This window comes from Ceratotherium simum, chromosome 21 (assembly GCF_057802395.1).
Source record: "Ceratotherium simum simum isolate JZ-2026a chromosome 21, ASM5780239v1, whole genome shotgun sequence".
NCBI lineage: Eukaryota > Metazoa > Chordata > Mammalia > Perissodactyla > Rhinocerotidae > Ceratotherium > Ceratotherium simum.
The window spans coordinates 42,980,916-42,997,893 of record NC_141920.1 but is presented as its reverse complement, the minus strand read 5'-3'; the positions used below and the strand labels follow the sequence as shown (position 1 = coordinate 42,997,893).

The following is a 16,978-nucleotide window of genomic DNA, read 5'->3' as shown; positions in this document are numbered from 1 at the left end:
AGATCCTGCTCTACTTAAAAAGTCTAGTTAAATATTAATGTGAGGAAATTTGCTCTTGCATATTTTCACACGTAATTTCTTTAATTGGTATTATGCATTTTGCATAATTTAAATACCGACATCTGGGTGATTTGCTCAGCCGGCAGAGGACTGTTTCATCAGAAAGATCTATGCAGCGTCTTCGCTGAACTGCCTGCCAACAGTTAGCTGTTCAGTGTTTAAATAAAGAATGATGTTTCTGCAGTGGGAAGAGTAGTGGAAATCGAAATGCCCCAAGGGTTTCTGTTGATTAAAAGGACAATATTAATTCTGTTTACTGTTTAGGGGCCAACTGCCAGTGATGCCAGGAAATTTAGGTTTGTTGGTACCATGGAGCAGGTGGTAGCAGGTTCTTCTCTTCCTGCGTCTGCCCTGGTGAGTCTGGGCTGGTTACCATCTGTTCTGGATGCGTTTCTTTTGACCATAGCTACTGTAATGTGCACTGTTGCAAAGTCATGTAAAAAGCAAGGCTTTTGCATTCCTACTTCAATTTTTATGACATAATAGGAGCCAATCTGATGTTAACATTATGACGCTAGGTACAGATGTTTTGGACACTTACTAAATTATTTATGATGATCATCTTTTAGAATCAAACCTTCACATTTAAACAAGGTTCCCTTCTAAGCTTCTGACTTATTCTGGCCATTTTAAGTATTCTTGTGAGGTTCAAGATCTGCTTTTGCCTAGCAAGGAGCATACAGACAGGACTGATAAGAGACAGTCTCAGCCTTGGGGTCCGAGGTCAGTAGTTTGGTTCTCACTGACCTCAGCCTGCTTTCTTTTTCTCTGGGGTTGACTTATTGTCCTGGATCCACTGTTTGCTTTCTGGAGGGCAGACAGATGATTAACTAATATATAATTTTGATAGCCTGGAGTGCTCTGAGAACGGTAAGCCAATTGAGTGATAGAATGAGCCTGGGAGTAGGGGTGTGGTTACTTTTGTAGAAGGTGAGCTTTTTGTGAGCAAGGACCTCGTCTGTCTTACTCACTGGTGTCTTTGATCTCTAGAGAGCAGAGAGCATGTGTGATAAGAGCTAATTGACAAGAAGGGGCAAGCCACAAAGATTTAGGGGGAGCATTTCCCAGGCAGAGGGAACAATGTGTGCAAAGGCCGTGCAGTGGGAATGAGGAGGCCACTGTGGCTGGAGTGTTGGGAGTCCAGCGGAGAGAGGAGGGAAGATGAAGATGAGGTTGGAGAGGTGGGTAGGGGCCAGATTAAGTGAGATGTGGGGGCCATTTTTTTCTGAGTGTGTGGGAAACCATTGTATAGTTTTGTGCGTGACCTCTTGATATTTTGAAAAGATGGCTCTGGCTGTCATGTGGAGAACAGATTGTAGGATGGCAAGAGAGAAAGCAGAAGGACCAGTTGGGGGTGTCAGAGACTCTAGGCAGGAGATGGTGGTAGCAGTAGCAGTCGAGACGGAAGGTCGTGGATGACTCAGACTGTGTCTGCAGCCAGAGCTGCTGGGCCTGCTGATGGTCTGGCTGTGGGGTTTGAGGCAAAGAGAGGGATCAAGAGTGACTTCCAGGTTGACCCACTTGATTTTTCCTTTTTTTTTCCCCCGACCTGTGGATTGCTAATTCTGCCTTTTCACCTGAACCACCTCGTCCCTGGAGCCTCATTCTGATTAAGGCCAATCCCCAGTCCTCCCTTGCCTCTCTAGGTCAGTGGTATCTGCCAGACCTTTTCAGTTTAGGTAGATTTCCAGTCCTTAACTCCCATAGATTGTTCTTTACCTTCTCTGTGTTTTTAATTTTTTAAAAATCTGATTATGATTCAAAGAGCATAATTAATAGAGCTCTCACAGGAGGGACTGCATGTTACCAATCAGCCTTGTGGGGACATGGAACATGCTACTAGCCAGCAAATATTGTTTTTATCCACCTCATCACTCACTCTGGGAACATAGCAAGAATAAAAAGTTATTTCCTGGAGGAATGTGGAGGAGATCTTATCCCTTTCCGTCATCGCCTGCTCAGGTTGTGTGGACAAAGGTGGAGGAAGATGGGATGGTAGTTGAGGCGGTTGACAGTGAGCTTCAGCGACTCCCTGGTAATCTTGGTGACTGTTTCCTTTCTCTGTTAGATGGACAAGTTCTATGTGCAAAAGAATGTACAAGAAACGGTAGCTTCTGGGTGAATGGCAAGTTGTAGTACTTTGAGGATTTCAGAGCTAATTGGTTTGTGTTGACAATGACTATTTATCATTTGAATATTATAAAAGAAACATGTAAATTCCTTGACAACGCTTGCTAGTCAAATTGGTGAGTAGTTTTTAACAAGTCAACAATATCCACTTGCTGAGCTGTCTGGAAAGTATTACTAGGAAATGTCAGGATTTTTTTCTTTTCCTAGCAGTAAAAATCTTTTGGATATTTATCAGAGTTTTGCAACTCTTGCAAACTCTCCCATTTCCTTATATCTCATTAAGAGGAGTATGTAAAACAGTTGAGAAGGATGTCTTTAATCAAGGTCAGTCTAAACTAATGGTCACGTGGAGTCCATCTACCTCTGCAGTGTCTCTCAAGCCATCCCTTCCCTTCTAATCCCACCTCCCCTTTTCCTCTACTGTTCATCCTGCACATCCTTGCCAGATTCATCTTCGGAAGTATCAACCAATTCCTGTTTTCAAAATTCCTAGTGGCTTCTCGCTTTCTGAATCAAATTGTGACGCATCTTCCTGGCTTTCCAGACCATTTTTCCAAGTTTATCAGTTAAACTGGTTGTCCAGCGGTTCCTCGTGTATATGCCCAGGTTTTCTGCCTGTATTTCTTTACTCAAGAAATCCCCCAAACCTGGAATACCCCTTGTTTTCTTCCGTCCGTTTTGTAGCCTGCTGAAATCCTATTCTTGACTTGGATGTTACAGAGGCTGTTGGAGATGACATCACAAATTTCCAAGAAATGAGGAGATAATAATAAAAGCAGAACTCCCCCTGTAGCAGAAACACCACCGTGAACTCACTAACGGGAAGCAGATGAAAAGGTCATGAGCTGGCTGCTGAGGAAAAGGGGAGGTGGTGAGGGGCTGTTCCTAAGCCTGCAGCTCAGAAGCTGGGTCAGCGAGGATTCTAAAAACCCTCCCCAGTACCCTCAGATCTGGGGAGGAACAGATTGATTTTCCCATTCTTACTGAGGAATCATAGAAGTGGCTGACGGTGGCAACGGGGATGAAGCAAAAAGCAGAGCTGACTCTGTAAGTGAAGGCCTGTGAAACAATGAGGAGCCAGACAGCAACCTTCCCCGTGGGAATGGGCTCTCTTCTCAAGCAGGAGCAAGGAGCCCAGGGGAGGATATTGAATGATGGTTGCTAAGCCAAGGCAGAGCACAAGAACTTGAAGCTTTTACAGTGAGTCATCTGAGATCTCCTGGCCCTCTATCGTTCCATCTGGCTAGAGAAGAGTGGATAGAACACAGACTACTCAGTCTTTGAACTAGAAAGATCATAGATATGGCAGGACAAGAGTCAGAGAGTTGTCCATCCTGTGTTAGAACATCTGGAATTTCTGGAGAGACTCACCTAAGCATACACAAGATAAGGAAAAGAAGTAGGGCAATTATATAAACATAACTGTAGTGATGGATGGATGGATGGATAAATGGACAGATGGATAGACAAAGAGAAAGCAAGAAAAGGAATATAGCATGCAAAGGACAAAAGATCCAGCTCTAGATGAAAACATACCTCAAGGCATAGAAGTGGATTCCTTATAGTTGTTTCATTCGGTGGAACAAGTTAATGAGAAATGTGAATTCAATGAACAAAGCAAGATAATAATAAGAAACAGAGTGAGATGAAAAAAAGGAAGATTGCAGACCTAAAGACTAAAAGATTTTGAGGTCCAAAACAACATCCGTTGCAGGATTAATAAGTAAAATTAGAAATATCGAGGAAAAGAATAAATGCCACTGAAATGAAATTACTAAAAGATTAAAGTCTTGAGAATCTCAGTGAACACAAATGAAATGATTGAGATATTTAAGTAATCTGAAGCTAAAAGATAAAGAAGACAATGTAATATAAGGATAATTGGTGTCCCCGAAGTAGACAGTTAACAAATGAAACAGAAAATGGAATATAAAAACAAGACTAATTTCATGAAATGAAGACTAAATTAAAAAAAGAACTGAGTCTACATATTAGAAAAATGTATTGTGTTCCAGCAAAATTTAAAGTACAGATGTTCAATACTGAGATCTATCCTAATTAAGCCATTGAATTTCAAGGATAAAGGAAAAATTTTTCAAACATCCAGGCAGAAAATCAATTATCTGTCACAGACTAAAAGTCAGGCTAGCTTCATATTTCCTTTAGAGCAGCGTTGCAGCTTGTGAAGACAGTGGAGCCATGTCTTCAAGGTTCCGAGGGAAGGGAAATATGACCCAGCATTTGGCCCAAAAAGCTACAATGTCATTCAGGTGTCAGGGTAGGAGGCAAGTATTCTCCAACATGTATAAACTTGAGTAATGGTGCTTAAAACCAAAACACGTATGAAAAAAATATATATTCAGTACTGTCAACCTCTAACTATATTTCATAATGTCTTAACTTAGAAGGATATTTTAGGAAATATCTCTTGTAGTGAATAAACGTTTGGTTGAAATTCAACAGATACTTCAGTTTCCTTTCCTTACGTTAAATTCAAATAAAATCACATACATTTAAAAAAATAAATAAAAAGCTGCTAGAGAATAATTTTATTTTTCATAAAAGTCTTCCTGTCTACCTGACTTCCTCCTCCCCCCTCACACCCACACAGGGCATGTGCTCTAACCCGATTGTGGCCTTCCCCTTTGTCTTCTGCTAAGTGTTGTAGTCAAGTTTGCAGAAATTAAGTGTACTTTATGCTGAGTCACCTCTACAAAATTCTACTAGTTAGTGAAACGTGTAATTCTCTGTAGAATGAATTTCCACAAAAGGATTCTAACATCTAATTTTTGACTAATTGTCTCTAATTTGTCTAATTCTGACATCAAACAAAAAATTCCACTTAAAATCACTTATTCCCTGCAGTGCCAAATAATCAGCACTTATTGAGTGATTGCTGTGTGCCTGGTATATAGCCTTATTCCCATAACATACTCAGTGTGAGGAAACACAATTTCTTCTCTTAGAGAGCTCTTAATTTAGGTGGGACACACACATTGCCAAAGTTTTCTCAGTATTTCCCAAGCAAGATCTAGCTCTCGGGTAGGCTTCTCAAGAGGGAAAAGTAGGTTTTTGTTGTTGATAAGTTTTTATATTGGTTTTTACTTATTCATTTGTTCAGGAAAGTTGTAGAGTTTTGTCAGACACAGTGCTAGACGCTAAGGTTGTGGTTGTGAGGAAGAGGTATATCCCCTGCTCCATCTAATAAACGATGCTGGTGGTCACATGGGAAGTTCCCAGTGAGCCAAGACCTTGTGTGGTCTTCTCCCCTCGAATCTGGGCAGCCCTGCCTGCAACTCACCTGAACCACTGGAAGGTGCCGGAACTGATGCTGTGAACGTCCGGGCACTGGACACATGTTTTGAATTCAGAAGTTTAACGAAAAACGTATTGAACATATTATTTGCAAATGTAATAAACGTAATGTTTAAAATAAGCTGATACTGTTTTGACACTTTTAGTCAGGCTATCCTTTTCTTTTTATATGAATATTGGTTGCCAAAAGCTTTGTTTCAATACAAAAAATATGTGCAGCTATATATATTTTACCACTTTCTTTAGGACCCAGTGTGCCTGGAATTGAGGGTAGGATTGCCAGCTCTGCTGTGTTAAATATTCCATCTTATCAAAGAGGTGTTTCATAAATTATGTATAACAGTAGATGCCACTCAATAAATATTTTATATGTGATAGATATTTTTGTCTGAAATTACTTTTTCACTTGAGGAATGATTTAAACCCTCGTTTTCAGTTTATGAGGTGACACTTTTATAATATCATGTAGTCAGTGCAGCTTGAATGTCACAGGGCTTTGGGGCAGCATTAATCATTAATTCGTCTGCCCCCACTCCCAATCCTGGAAAACGTCCGCGTAATTCAGGTTTTACCCATTCTGTGTATGGAAGTGTGTGTGTGTGTGGGGGGGGGATGGGTGGGACAAGTAATGCTTTTGACCTAAAGCCTCCAAATTTATGAATTTCAAATGATTTTCAAAGTCTATGAAACTTATTTCATGAAAGGAAAACAAAGTGTTTTTTAATGGTTAAAAAAAAAAAAAGGATATTAAACTAAACTGGGATGTAGTCCAAAACAATTCCTCTAGTTCAAGTGGGAGCTATCTGAGTTTAAAATATTGCCTTTTTGGAGGGTTATTGTCCACTTTTATGCAGAAAGAAAATACATATTTCTCTGGGCTTGTGAGAACAGTCGCTCTCCTTTTCACGTGGACCTCTAGAGGCCTGGAACAGTCCATTGCCAAGAGGCTACCTACCAAGTGTGCAGTACTGTCACAGTTCAGAGCTACCAGACCTTCCAGTGAGGACATTGTTTTATGAAATGGAGCTGTGTGATTAAATTCTCCACTGTAATATATATCTTAAAAAAAATATCACATACTTTCTGCTTCTGCTTGAATTCTGTGGGCAGGATGAAAAGCACGAATTCTGCCAATATCCAAGAGGTAGGAATAGGGGTTGGTTTATTTAGAGTGCTCATTACAGCTGAGATTTGCAAGGGCCTTGTGCAGTAAATCAAGATTACTGAAGTCTGACCTCGATGCCTGAGGTTCCAAGCCCTGGAATGGGAGCCTGGCTGATAAGAGGAGTAATTGTGAAACAACGATACGCTTGGTTTCCTTTTCTTGAATCTAAGTTACGTATTAGTCATTTTCTCTGCATATCTATTTAATGGTTGTTAAACTAAATTGCTTTCTTTCAAGTGGAGATTTTTATGTTTTTTTTTTTTAACTATCTTTCTTGCTGCTTCATTCCGTTGCCCTCTTGCGGGATTCCAGCTCTGCGTGTGTGCATTTGAGACTCCAATGTCTGCAGAGAGATGAAGGCCCGAGGGACTTCTCTCTTTCCACTGCCCTTCCCCACTACCTCTTAGGAGCTCCCTTGTCTACAAGGTTGTGAGGTTCTGAATCCTTCACCTAGAGAGTGGCAGACTTTGTACGTTGTTTTAATATTGAAATGACACAAAATACATTTATTCATTCCAGGAATATAAGGAGTACCGATGATGTTTCAGGCAGTGCTGGGCGTAGAGTTTCTGAGCTGTGCCTTGGGCAGTGCTGTCTGATTGTGGGGGTGGGGAAGAGAGTCATTAGGAGTGGCTCTGACCAGGAGCCCCAGTTAGTAGCTTGGAACTTGCTCCCCTGTTGCTCCCATCATGCCTACAATCACAGAGCACAATGTTGTGCTCTTGGATGTGACTCAGTCTGAACTCAGTGCAGCCCAGCTTCAGGTTGGAATTTTCACCTTCAGTCTTCTGGAATTTGTCTGCTTTCCACCTCAGACTTGCCTAGAAGCCTGAATTTAGAGTTCTTTCATCTTGAGTCAAATGAACCTGCCAGTCTCTTGCCTTAGAGTTGCTATTGACCCTCCTTCCTGCATTTCTCTGAACTCTGAGTATCTACCCACTCATTTATTCGTTTGACAAATATTAATTGAGGGGCTACTAGGTGTCAGACATGAAATTCAGTACTGGGTTGGTTACATTCTCGTCAGGGGACAGGTAGTAAACTTGCATGTAACATATCATACAGTGATAATTGCTAAGGAGGGAAACAAATCAGGATAAGGAAAGATGGTGGTTGCTATTTTGTATGGGTTCATGGGGCAGGTGGCTTTTGAGCAGAGACCTGAGGAAGTGAGGGCTGGCCAAGTTATGTATGTATCTAGGGTAATTCTCAACTGAGGCTGATTTTGTCCCCCAGAGGACATTTGCCAGTGTCTGGAGATATCTTTGGTTGTCACAACCCTTGGGGGAGGGGTAGTGTGTTACTGGTGTCTACTGAGTAGAGGCCAGGGATGCTGCTAAACATCCTACAATGCACAAGACATCCTCCCATAGCGAAGAATCATCTGGTCTGAAATGTCAGTAGTGCGAGATTGAGAAACCCTGCTCTGGGGGAAGAGAAGGAATAAACAATGACAGAAGAAACAGCAGCCACAAAAGCAGAAGGAACAGTGCTGACTAAAGCCCTCAGGTTAGGGCAGGCTGGCAGGTTTGCAGACAGCAAGGAGCTGTGGATTCCTAGAGATGAGTGAGCAAGGGAGAGAGGCAGGAGAGGAGAACAGGAGGTTAGCAAGGGATGAGATCGTGTAGAGCTTTGTAGAGCCTTACAAAGACTTTAGCTTTTTATCTCAGTGAAATAGGAGGCCATCTAAAGGAGCTGAGCAGAAGTGGCCTGTCCTGATGTCCCTCTGGCTGCCGAGTAGAGCATGTACCATAGTTGGGTCATGAGTGGCAGTGATCCAGGTGAAAGATGATGGTGGTTGGGACCAGGCAGGAGTGTGGTGCAGGTGGTTTGATGTTATCAGATTAGGGGCATATTTTGAAGGTAGAGTCAATACTAAGTATGTAGGGTTTAGCGAAAGAAATGAGCAAAGTATAGCCATGGTTTTTGGTCTGAGCAACTGTAAAGAAGGTTGGCATTTACCGAGAAGGGATAGTGTGCAGGTTTGGGAGGCAGGGGAGTCAAGGGTTGGCGTTTCAGTGTAATAAGTTTGAGCTGCCTCTTTGGCAGCCTCACACATAAGTTGAGGTAAATAGGTATACATGCATAAATATGAAGTTTTTAAGGGAGAGATCTGCCTGGAGATTTAGATTGGAGAGTCATCAGCATATAGATTGCAGGTAAAGTCAAGAGACAGGATGAGATCATCAGGGGAGTGACTGTAGATATAGAGTCCCAAGGGATGAAGCCTCCATGGAGGGGGTTCAAAAGAGAGTGGGAGGAGAGGACTACAGGTGTAGGGAACTCTTTGTAGATGATTTTCTCTAAAGGGGCACAGAGGAATTGGTGGTAGCTGGAGGGAGCGGCAGGGCCAAGGGAGGTGGTGGTGGTGGTTGTCAATAGGAGATCTAGAGCAGATTTTTATGTAGGTGGGAATGCTCTGGTAGATCGGAGAAGTTGATGATGCAGGAGACAGAGGGTCAGGTGCCTCAGTGCAGGGGTAGCTAATGCACAGGAAAGAGTTGCTCTTAGGAACATGCACAGTTTGACTACTGTAACTGGAGAGAAGAGCCAACAAATCAGGAGCCATGTAGGTATTAAGCAAAATAAAGCTTCTGAAGAGCGAGAACGATTACTTTGCAGTCAGATCATCCTAGGGCGAGGCTTGAGCTTGGCTTCAAAGAGGTTATATATATATCAGGCAATAAGTTTAATTCTTTTTTTTTTTTTTTTTTTTTGTGAGGAAGACCAGCCCTGAGCTAACATCCAGTGCCAATCCTCCTCCTTTTTTTTTTTTCTTGCTGAGGAAGACTGGCCCTGGCCTAACATCCATGCCCATCTTCCTCTACTTTATATGGGATGCCACCACAGCATGGCTTGACAAGTGATGCATCAGTGTGTGCCTGGGATCTGAACCTGTGAACCCTGGGCTGCCGAAGTGGAATGCGCGCACTTAACCCCTGTACCACCAGGCCGGCCCCTAAGTCATTTTTTTATTGAGCTTTCTATGTGTTTCAAGATCACTTTGCCTACCATATGCCAGGATTTCAACATGAAGTTTAAGGTCCATTTTTCTTGCAGTTTTTTTGATGAGAAATAAAATATTGCTCATGTTAACAGTCTGAAGAACACCTCATAGGAAGTTCTCTTTCCTCAGAGTAACCTTATCCTTTTCTTTCCCTCCTAATTTCAGGAACAAACTCTAGCCCTTCGGAAAGAAGGGATTGGAGTTGTTTTGGATTCTGAGCTGCCCCATTTGATTGGCATTGATGATGACCTTCTGAGTACTGGAATCATCTTATATCACTTGAAGGTAAAAAGTGCTTAAGTGGAACATTGTAGTTTTGTTTTCAGTTTTCCCTTTAGACACTAGCAAGGTTTATTATAATACTCTATGTCCGTGAACGCAGCTATTCCGTTAGAGACTATACAACAAATCCGTGAGCCCTTTGGAGATCTTCAGCAGTTCATTGGGGATTCTGTTGTATTTGAAGTTCTCATAGGTATGTAGTTCTAAAGCTAAATGAAGATCCATTCACTTTGCCTTCTAGTTTATAGAGTCAGTAGGAGGGAGGTAAGGAACAAAAAAGCAAACAGACTGAGGAAGAAAAGTTACAAGCACCTGGAACTGGGATTTGCTATATGTACGGTTTTCTGGTCCCTTGTGGTCATTATAAAGTGTGTTTCCAGCCTGCATTCTTGGGCCTAGTCCCAGATAGGCTGTTCATGTAAAGAGAGCAGAATTTCCACATCAGTCAGTGGTTGTCTGTGTAACCTTGACTTGAGTATCCTCTCTCTGATCCATGACTTCAAATGAGAATGGTATTGCACTTGTGCTTTGTGGGCTCCCATAAACTATATCCTTAGACACAAAGAACCCCCTGGCTGCTGGAAGAGAAACTTGCTGAAAGAATTAGGAACATCAGTGAGATTACTGTCATGGGCAAATTATTAATGCATGCCAGAATAGGAGCCTAACCATTGTTGAGCGGTAAACCTCAGGGGTTCTGCTGTCATTTTCCAGACAACATTGGGTATTGTTACAGACCCTCAGTGAACTCTAATTGCACTGAGGCTGTGGCCTTCCCCGGGATATTGCTCAGCCCCTCAGTCACCAGGTTGCTTGGGCTTAAATGAAAAATGGAGAAATAGACTGTTCCTCATGCTCTTACTAATAAATTTTACTTGAATTTTCTTTCTAGGAAGGTCAGACATATGTTGGTAGAGAAGATGCTTCAACAGAACAAGATATTGGTGAGAATATTTATTAATTTCCTCTTCCTAATGATTTTTTAAAAATCATTTAATGAAGAACTTTCTTTTGAGTGACTGACATTGAAGTAATTATAAAAATGAAAACTCTTTTTCAAATACAGTATTGATCAGTATGTGTAATTTTTATAATTTTGAGCTCAAATGAATAACACAGAAAAATTAATTTACTGAGTAAAATGGAACTATGAATCCTTTCCCCCGACCCTACATACATTCCATACTCTGTCACGTTTTTGAAGTTATTTAAATCACTCTGTTCTTGTCACAGTGGGACAGTGATTGATGGAAAGATGCCAACAGACACAGATAAAGCATATAAGACTCCTTAGTGGGAAGGATATAGACACTTACCTGCAGAAAGATTATGATGGACAGTAGGATACACAGATAGACAGCATACACACATATGGAGGCAGGGCTTACTAGGTTTCCTGAAAGTCGCCATGAGGCACGCAGATCACCAGTGATTCAGCCTGGGCAGGGTGAGGTCTTGCCAGGCTTTAAAAACATAACTTAGGGAATTCATTGTGGTGGTGGTGGTGTGTGTGTATATATGTGTTATGCAAGGTAGGGATTGGCAGGGGAAGAATTATATCTTCTCAGCTGTTTTTAGAATTGCTGGCGATGAACTTGCTTTCTTGCGAAGTGTAAGCTATTAATCAAGCCAACCCTAGCATATTCCTATGTGTATTTACTATTTGCTGTGAAACTGGGAGAGCTGAAAACCAATTCCCAGAAGTCCTTAGGTTCAGCTGCTTTTGAGTAGAACTAGACACCAGGCTTCTTCTTCTAATCATTAAATTACGTGTTTGACCTTTAGGGGTTGCTATAAATGATGATGAGTGGTAAGAACATGTTTTCTTTGAACAGAGAAGTTCAGTAGTGCAATTCTGTGGAGAATAGTGGGAACTATTTGTTCTGTACTCCTGAGAAGCTGGCTAAGAATTGCGCCTAAAATCATGTAGGTTTATTTGTCAGGCTTTCATACCCATGCCTGGCCATTCATTGAACAAGAGTAACTCAGATGGTCATATGTGATTAGGTAAACCTTAGCAGCCACATGCTCTGAGAGGTCTGTGGAGGTCACGTTCTTTCAGAATTGGCACAAGCTGTGGCAGTGTGCGTCCCAGTACAGCTTCTGGAGACTTCTTTGGGCTTCCCAAGATCCGTGCCATGTCAAGTTCACCTTTGGTTTCTGCTCCTGGAATGCTGCATCTGTAAATGTGGAGGTCACAATAAGTCCTTGACCCATGAGCCCTGTCCCTTCCATTTTACTGCGACCTTTGGGTAGTGAGTGGAGGAAATTTATTCAGCATCAAAAAGAGTGACTCAATCTGTGGTGTTCAGTTAAGACAAGTTACTCAACTATTTTTTCCCTAAAGATGAAGTAAATTAATGTCCCAGACTTATTTCCTTATACAGGTGACGTCCAGACCCTTTGAGGGAACAGTCAAGGGATATCTCCAGTTCCATCAGTTGATGCCATGAACTCCTAAAATTCAGTTTCTTCACTAAACATAAATGTTCACTTCACAATATTTACATGGAAAAGGAAGACTATTCAATATGGAAAAATAAAGGTTGGGAATCATTGCACTAGATACGAAAGAAAAAACTTTATTTCTCCTTTGTTTTTCCAACTTAGTTCTTCATGGCCTTGACTTGGAGAGTGAGCACTGTATCTTTGAAAATGTCGGAGGGACAGTGACTCTCATACCCCTGAGTGGGTCTCAGTGCTCTGTGAATGGTGTTCAGATCACCGAGGCCACACACCTAAATCAAGGTATCTGGTTTTTGGTTTTCAGAGTTCTTTGTATATATTGTTGCTGGAAAACAAGCTGGCTGGGTAATGGGGGAACATGTGCATCTTAGAATTAATTACTGATTAAGTATAAAAAGAGTGAAGTCTGCTTCATTATGCTGTTTTCTCTTCTATTTTGCTGAAGGACTTCTTTATAAAACCCATTGTCTTGTTGAATTAAACATGAGCATATATGTAGTTGTCCTAGACGTTATTGCTGTTATGGAAATAGGACTTTAACAGAATTTTTTAAGTTAACAAAGTACTCTTCAAATGCAAAACCTTAACACAATGGCTTCTTTTAATAATTTTATTACCTTATTTACATTCTTTTTATGAGTAGTTATAATTATACATACAGGATGTGGTATCATATCTTTTTCTTTTGAAATAATTTCAGTATTATAGAAAAGTTGCAAGAATAGTACAAAGAACTTTTTAATTTCAGAAGCATTTGAAAGTAAGTTGTTAGCATAATGCACCGCCAACCCTGATTGCCTCAGTGTGTATTTCCTTTAAACAATGGCTTCTCTTATGTAATTACAGTACAACCATCCATATTAGGAAACTAACACTGATACATTCCTACTATCCAATTCTCAGACCCCTTTCAAGTTTTGCCTTTTGTCCTGACAGTGTTTGTTATGGGTCCAGTATTCAGTCCAGCATCATGTGTTGTATTTGGTTGCCACATCTCTCTGGTCTCTTTCAGTCTGGAACAGTTCCTTGGTCTCTCCTTGACTTTATGACTTTGACAGTTTTGAAAACTGCAGGTCACACATGTTGTAGAATGTCCATCCATATAAATGTAGGATTTATCTTATGCTTCCTCAAGATTAGACTAATATTATGCATTTTTACAGGAATATCAGAGAAATGATGCTGTGTTTTTCTCATGTTCCATTACACGGTTTCTATTTGTCCCATTACTAATGATGCTCACTTTGATCATTTGATAAAGTGGAACTTGCCAGGTCTTCACTGTGAAATTGCTCTTTTCTCTCTTTTTTATTAATTTATAATTTTATTTTATAAAAAATATTTTTTAATTTATAAAAATATAAGGTTATAGTTTATTAATTTTATAATTTTACTACATTGGGAAGGTACTTTGAGATAATAAATATTCCATTCTTTATCATACTTTCACCCCCTGGTTTTAGAATCCATTGATTTTTTTTTTTTTTCTTTTGGTCTGATATAATTTTTTTCTTTATATTTTTTTTTTTCCCAAGTGGAAATTTTTCATTGAATTTTAAGTCACAAAACTGGTGTATTTGACCAGTATTCTCAATTTTACTGTTTATAACAGTCAAATAGGGCTTAATTACAAACTCCTCTTTTCAGGTTCTTGTCCATAGAAATTCTTTTTTTTTTTTTTCTATCTCTATGAGTTTGTTTATTGTTATTATCTACTACTAAATGAGGGAAATCATACAGTATTTGACCTTCTCCTTCTGACTTATTTCACTTTGCATAATACCCTCAATGTCCATCCATGTTGTCACAAATGGCTGGATTTCATCGTTTCTTATGGCTGAGTAGTATTCCATTGTGTATATATACCACCTCTTCTTTATCCATTGGTCCCCTGATGGGCACTTAGGTTGCTTCCAAGTCTTGGCTATTGTGAATAACGCTGCAATGAACACAGCGGTGCATGTATCTTTACGCATTGGTGTTTTCAAGTTCTTTGAATAAATACCCAGCAGTGGAATAGCTGGATCATATGGTAGTTCTATCCTTGATTTTTTGAGGAATCTCCATACTGTTTTCCACAGTGGCTGTGCCAGTTTGCACTCCCAACAGCAGTGTATGAGAGTTCCCTTCTCTCCACATCCTCTCCAACACATGTTGTTTCCTGTCTTGTTGATTATAGCCATTCTGACGGGCGTGAGGTGATATCTCATTGTAGTTTTGATTTGCATTTCCCTGATAGTTAATGATTTTGAACATCTTTTCATGTGCCTGTTGGCCATCTGTATATCTTCTTTGAAGAAATGTCTGTTCAGGTCTTTTGCCCATTTTTTAATTGGGCTGTTAGTTTTCTTGTTGTTGAGATGCATGAGTTCTTTATATATTTTGGAGATTAACCCCTTATCAGATGTATGGTTTGCAAATATCTTCTCCCAATTGTTAGGTTGTCTTTTCGTTTTGTTGATGGTTTCCTTTGCTGTGCAGAAGCTTTGTAGTTTGATGTAGTCCCATTTGTTTATTTTTTCTATTGTTTCTCTTGCCCGGTCAGACATGGTGCTTGAAAATATGTTGCTAAGACCGATGTCCAAGAGTGTACTGCCTATGTTTTCCTCTAGAAATTTCATAGTTTCAGGTCTTACATTCAAATCTTTAATCCATTTTGAGTTAATTTTTGTGTATGGTGTAAGGTAAGGGTCTACTTTCATTTTTTTGCATGTGGCTGTCCAGTTTTCCCAACACCATTTGTGGAAGAGACTTTCTTTTCTCCATTGTATGTTCTTGGCTCCTTTGTCAAAGATTAGCTGTCCATAGATGTGTGGGTTTATTTCTGGGTTTTCAATTCTATTCCATTGATCAGTGTGGCTGTTTTTGTGCCAGTACCATGCTGTTTTGGTTACTACAGCTTTGTAGTATATTTTGAAAGCAGGGAGTGTGATACCTCCAGCTTTGTTCTTTTTTCTCAGAATTCCTTTAGCTATTCGGGGTCTTTTGTTGTTCCATATAAATTTTAGGATTCTTTGTTCTATTTTTGTGAAAAATGTTGTTGGAACTTTGATAGGGATTGCACTGAATCTATAGATTGATTTAGGAAGTATGGACATCTTAACTGTGTTAATTCTTCCAATCCAAGAGCACGGAATATCTTTTGATTTCTTTGCGTCTTCTTCAATTTCTTTCGGCAATGTTTTATAGTTTTCGGTGTACAGATCTTTCATCTCTTTAGTTAAGTTTATTCCTAGGTATTTTATTCTTTTGGTTGCAATTGTAAATGGGATTGTATTCTTAATTTCTCTTTCTGGTGCTTCTTTGTTAGTGTATAGAAATGCAACTGATTTTTGTATGTTGATTTTGTATCCTGCAACTTTACCATATTCGTTTATTACTTCTAAAAGTTTTTTTGGTGGATTCTTTAGGGTTTTCTATATGTAAAATCATGTCATCTGCAAATAGTGAGAGTTTCACTTCTTCCTTTCCAATTTGGATCCCTTTTATTTCTTTTTCTTGCCTGATTGCTCTGGCTAGGAGTTCCAGTACTATGTTAAATAGGAGTGGTGACAGTGGGCATCCTTGTCTGGTTCCTGTTCTTAGAGGGATAGGTTTCAGTTTTTCACCATTGAGGATGATATTAGCTGTGGGTTTGTCATATATGGCCTTTATTATGTTGAGGTATTTTCCTTCTATACCCATTTTATTCAGAGTTTTTGTCATAAATGGATGCTGTATCTTGTCAAATGCTTTCTCTGCATCTATTGAGATGATCATGTGATTTTTATCCTTCATTTTATTAATGTGGTGTATTACATTGATTGATTTGCGAATGTTGAACCATCCCTGCATACCTGGAATAAATCCCACTTGATCATGGTGTATAATCTTTTTAATGTATTGTTGTATGTGATTTGCTAGTATTTTGTTGAGGATTTTTACATCGATGTTCATCAGCGATATTGGCCTGTAGTTTTCTTTTTTTGTGTTGTCCTTGTTTGGTTTTGGTATCAGGGTAATGTCGGCTTCGTAGAATGAGTTAGGGAGCTTCCCCCCACCTCAATTTTTTGGAAGGGTTTGAGAAGGATAGATATTAAGTCTTCTTTGAATGTTTGGTAGAATTCACCAGGGAAGCCATCTGGTCCTGGACTTTTATTTTTAGGGAGGTTTTTGATTACTGTTTCGATCTCCTTACTGGTGATTGGTCTATTCAAACTCTCTACTTCTTCTTGATCCAGTTTTGGAAGGTTGTATGATTCTAAGAATTTATCCATTTCTTTCAGATTGTCGAATTGGTTGGCATATAGCTTTTCATAGTATTCTCTTATAATCTTTTGTATTTCTGAGGTGTCTGTTGTAATTTCTCCTCTTTCATTTCTGATTTTACTTATTTGTGCCTTCTCTCTTTTTTTCTTCGTGAGTCTAGCTAAAGGTTTGTCAATTTTGTTGATCTTTTCAAAGAACCAGCACTTGGTTTTATTAATTTTTTCTATTGTTTTTTTTTGGTCTCTATTTCATTAATTTCTGCTCTGATTTTTATTATTTCCCTTCTTCTACTGATTTTGGGCTTT

General features: G+C 39.8%; 1 protein-coding gene across 9 annotated transcripts in view; it reads left to right on the top strand.

Moving 5' to 3' along the window:
• The window catches only part of KIF16B (kinesin family member 16B), a 284,805-nt gene that overhangs the window by 121,980 nt on the left and 145,847 nt on the right, over positions 1–16,978 (top strand). For all 9 annotated transcript variants that reach the window (XR_015555655.1, XM_087445640.1, XM_087445639.1 and 6 more), the window contains exons 13-15: positions 9,843–9,962; positions 10,852–10,903; positions 12,570–12,707. Coding sequence is in view for 8 of the 9 variants with exons in the window: in XM_087445640.1 (XP_087301766.1) it covers positions 9,843–9,962; positions 10,852–10,903; positions 12,570–12,707 (310 nt within the window). In the remaining variant the exon portion in view is untranslated. The remainder of the gene's footprint in view (positions 1–9,842; positions 9,963–10,851; positions 10,904–12,569; positions 12,708–16,978) is intronic.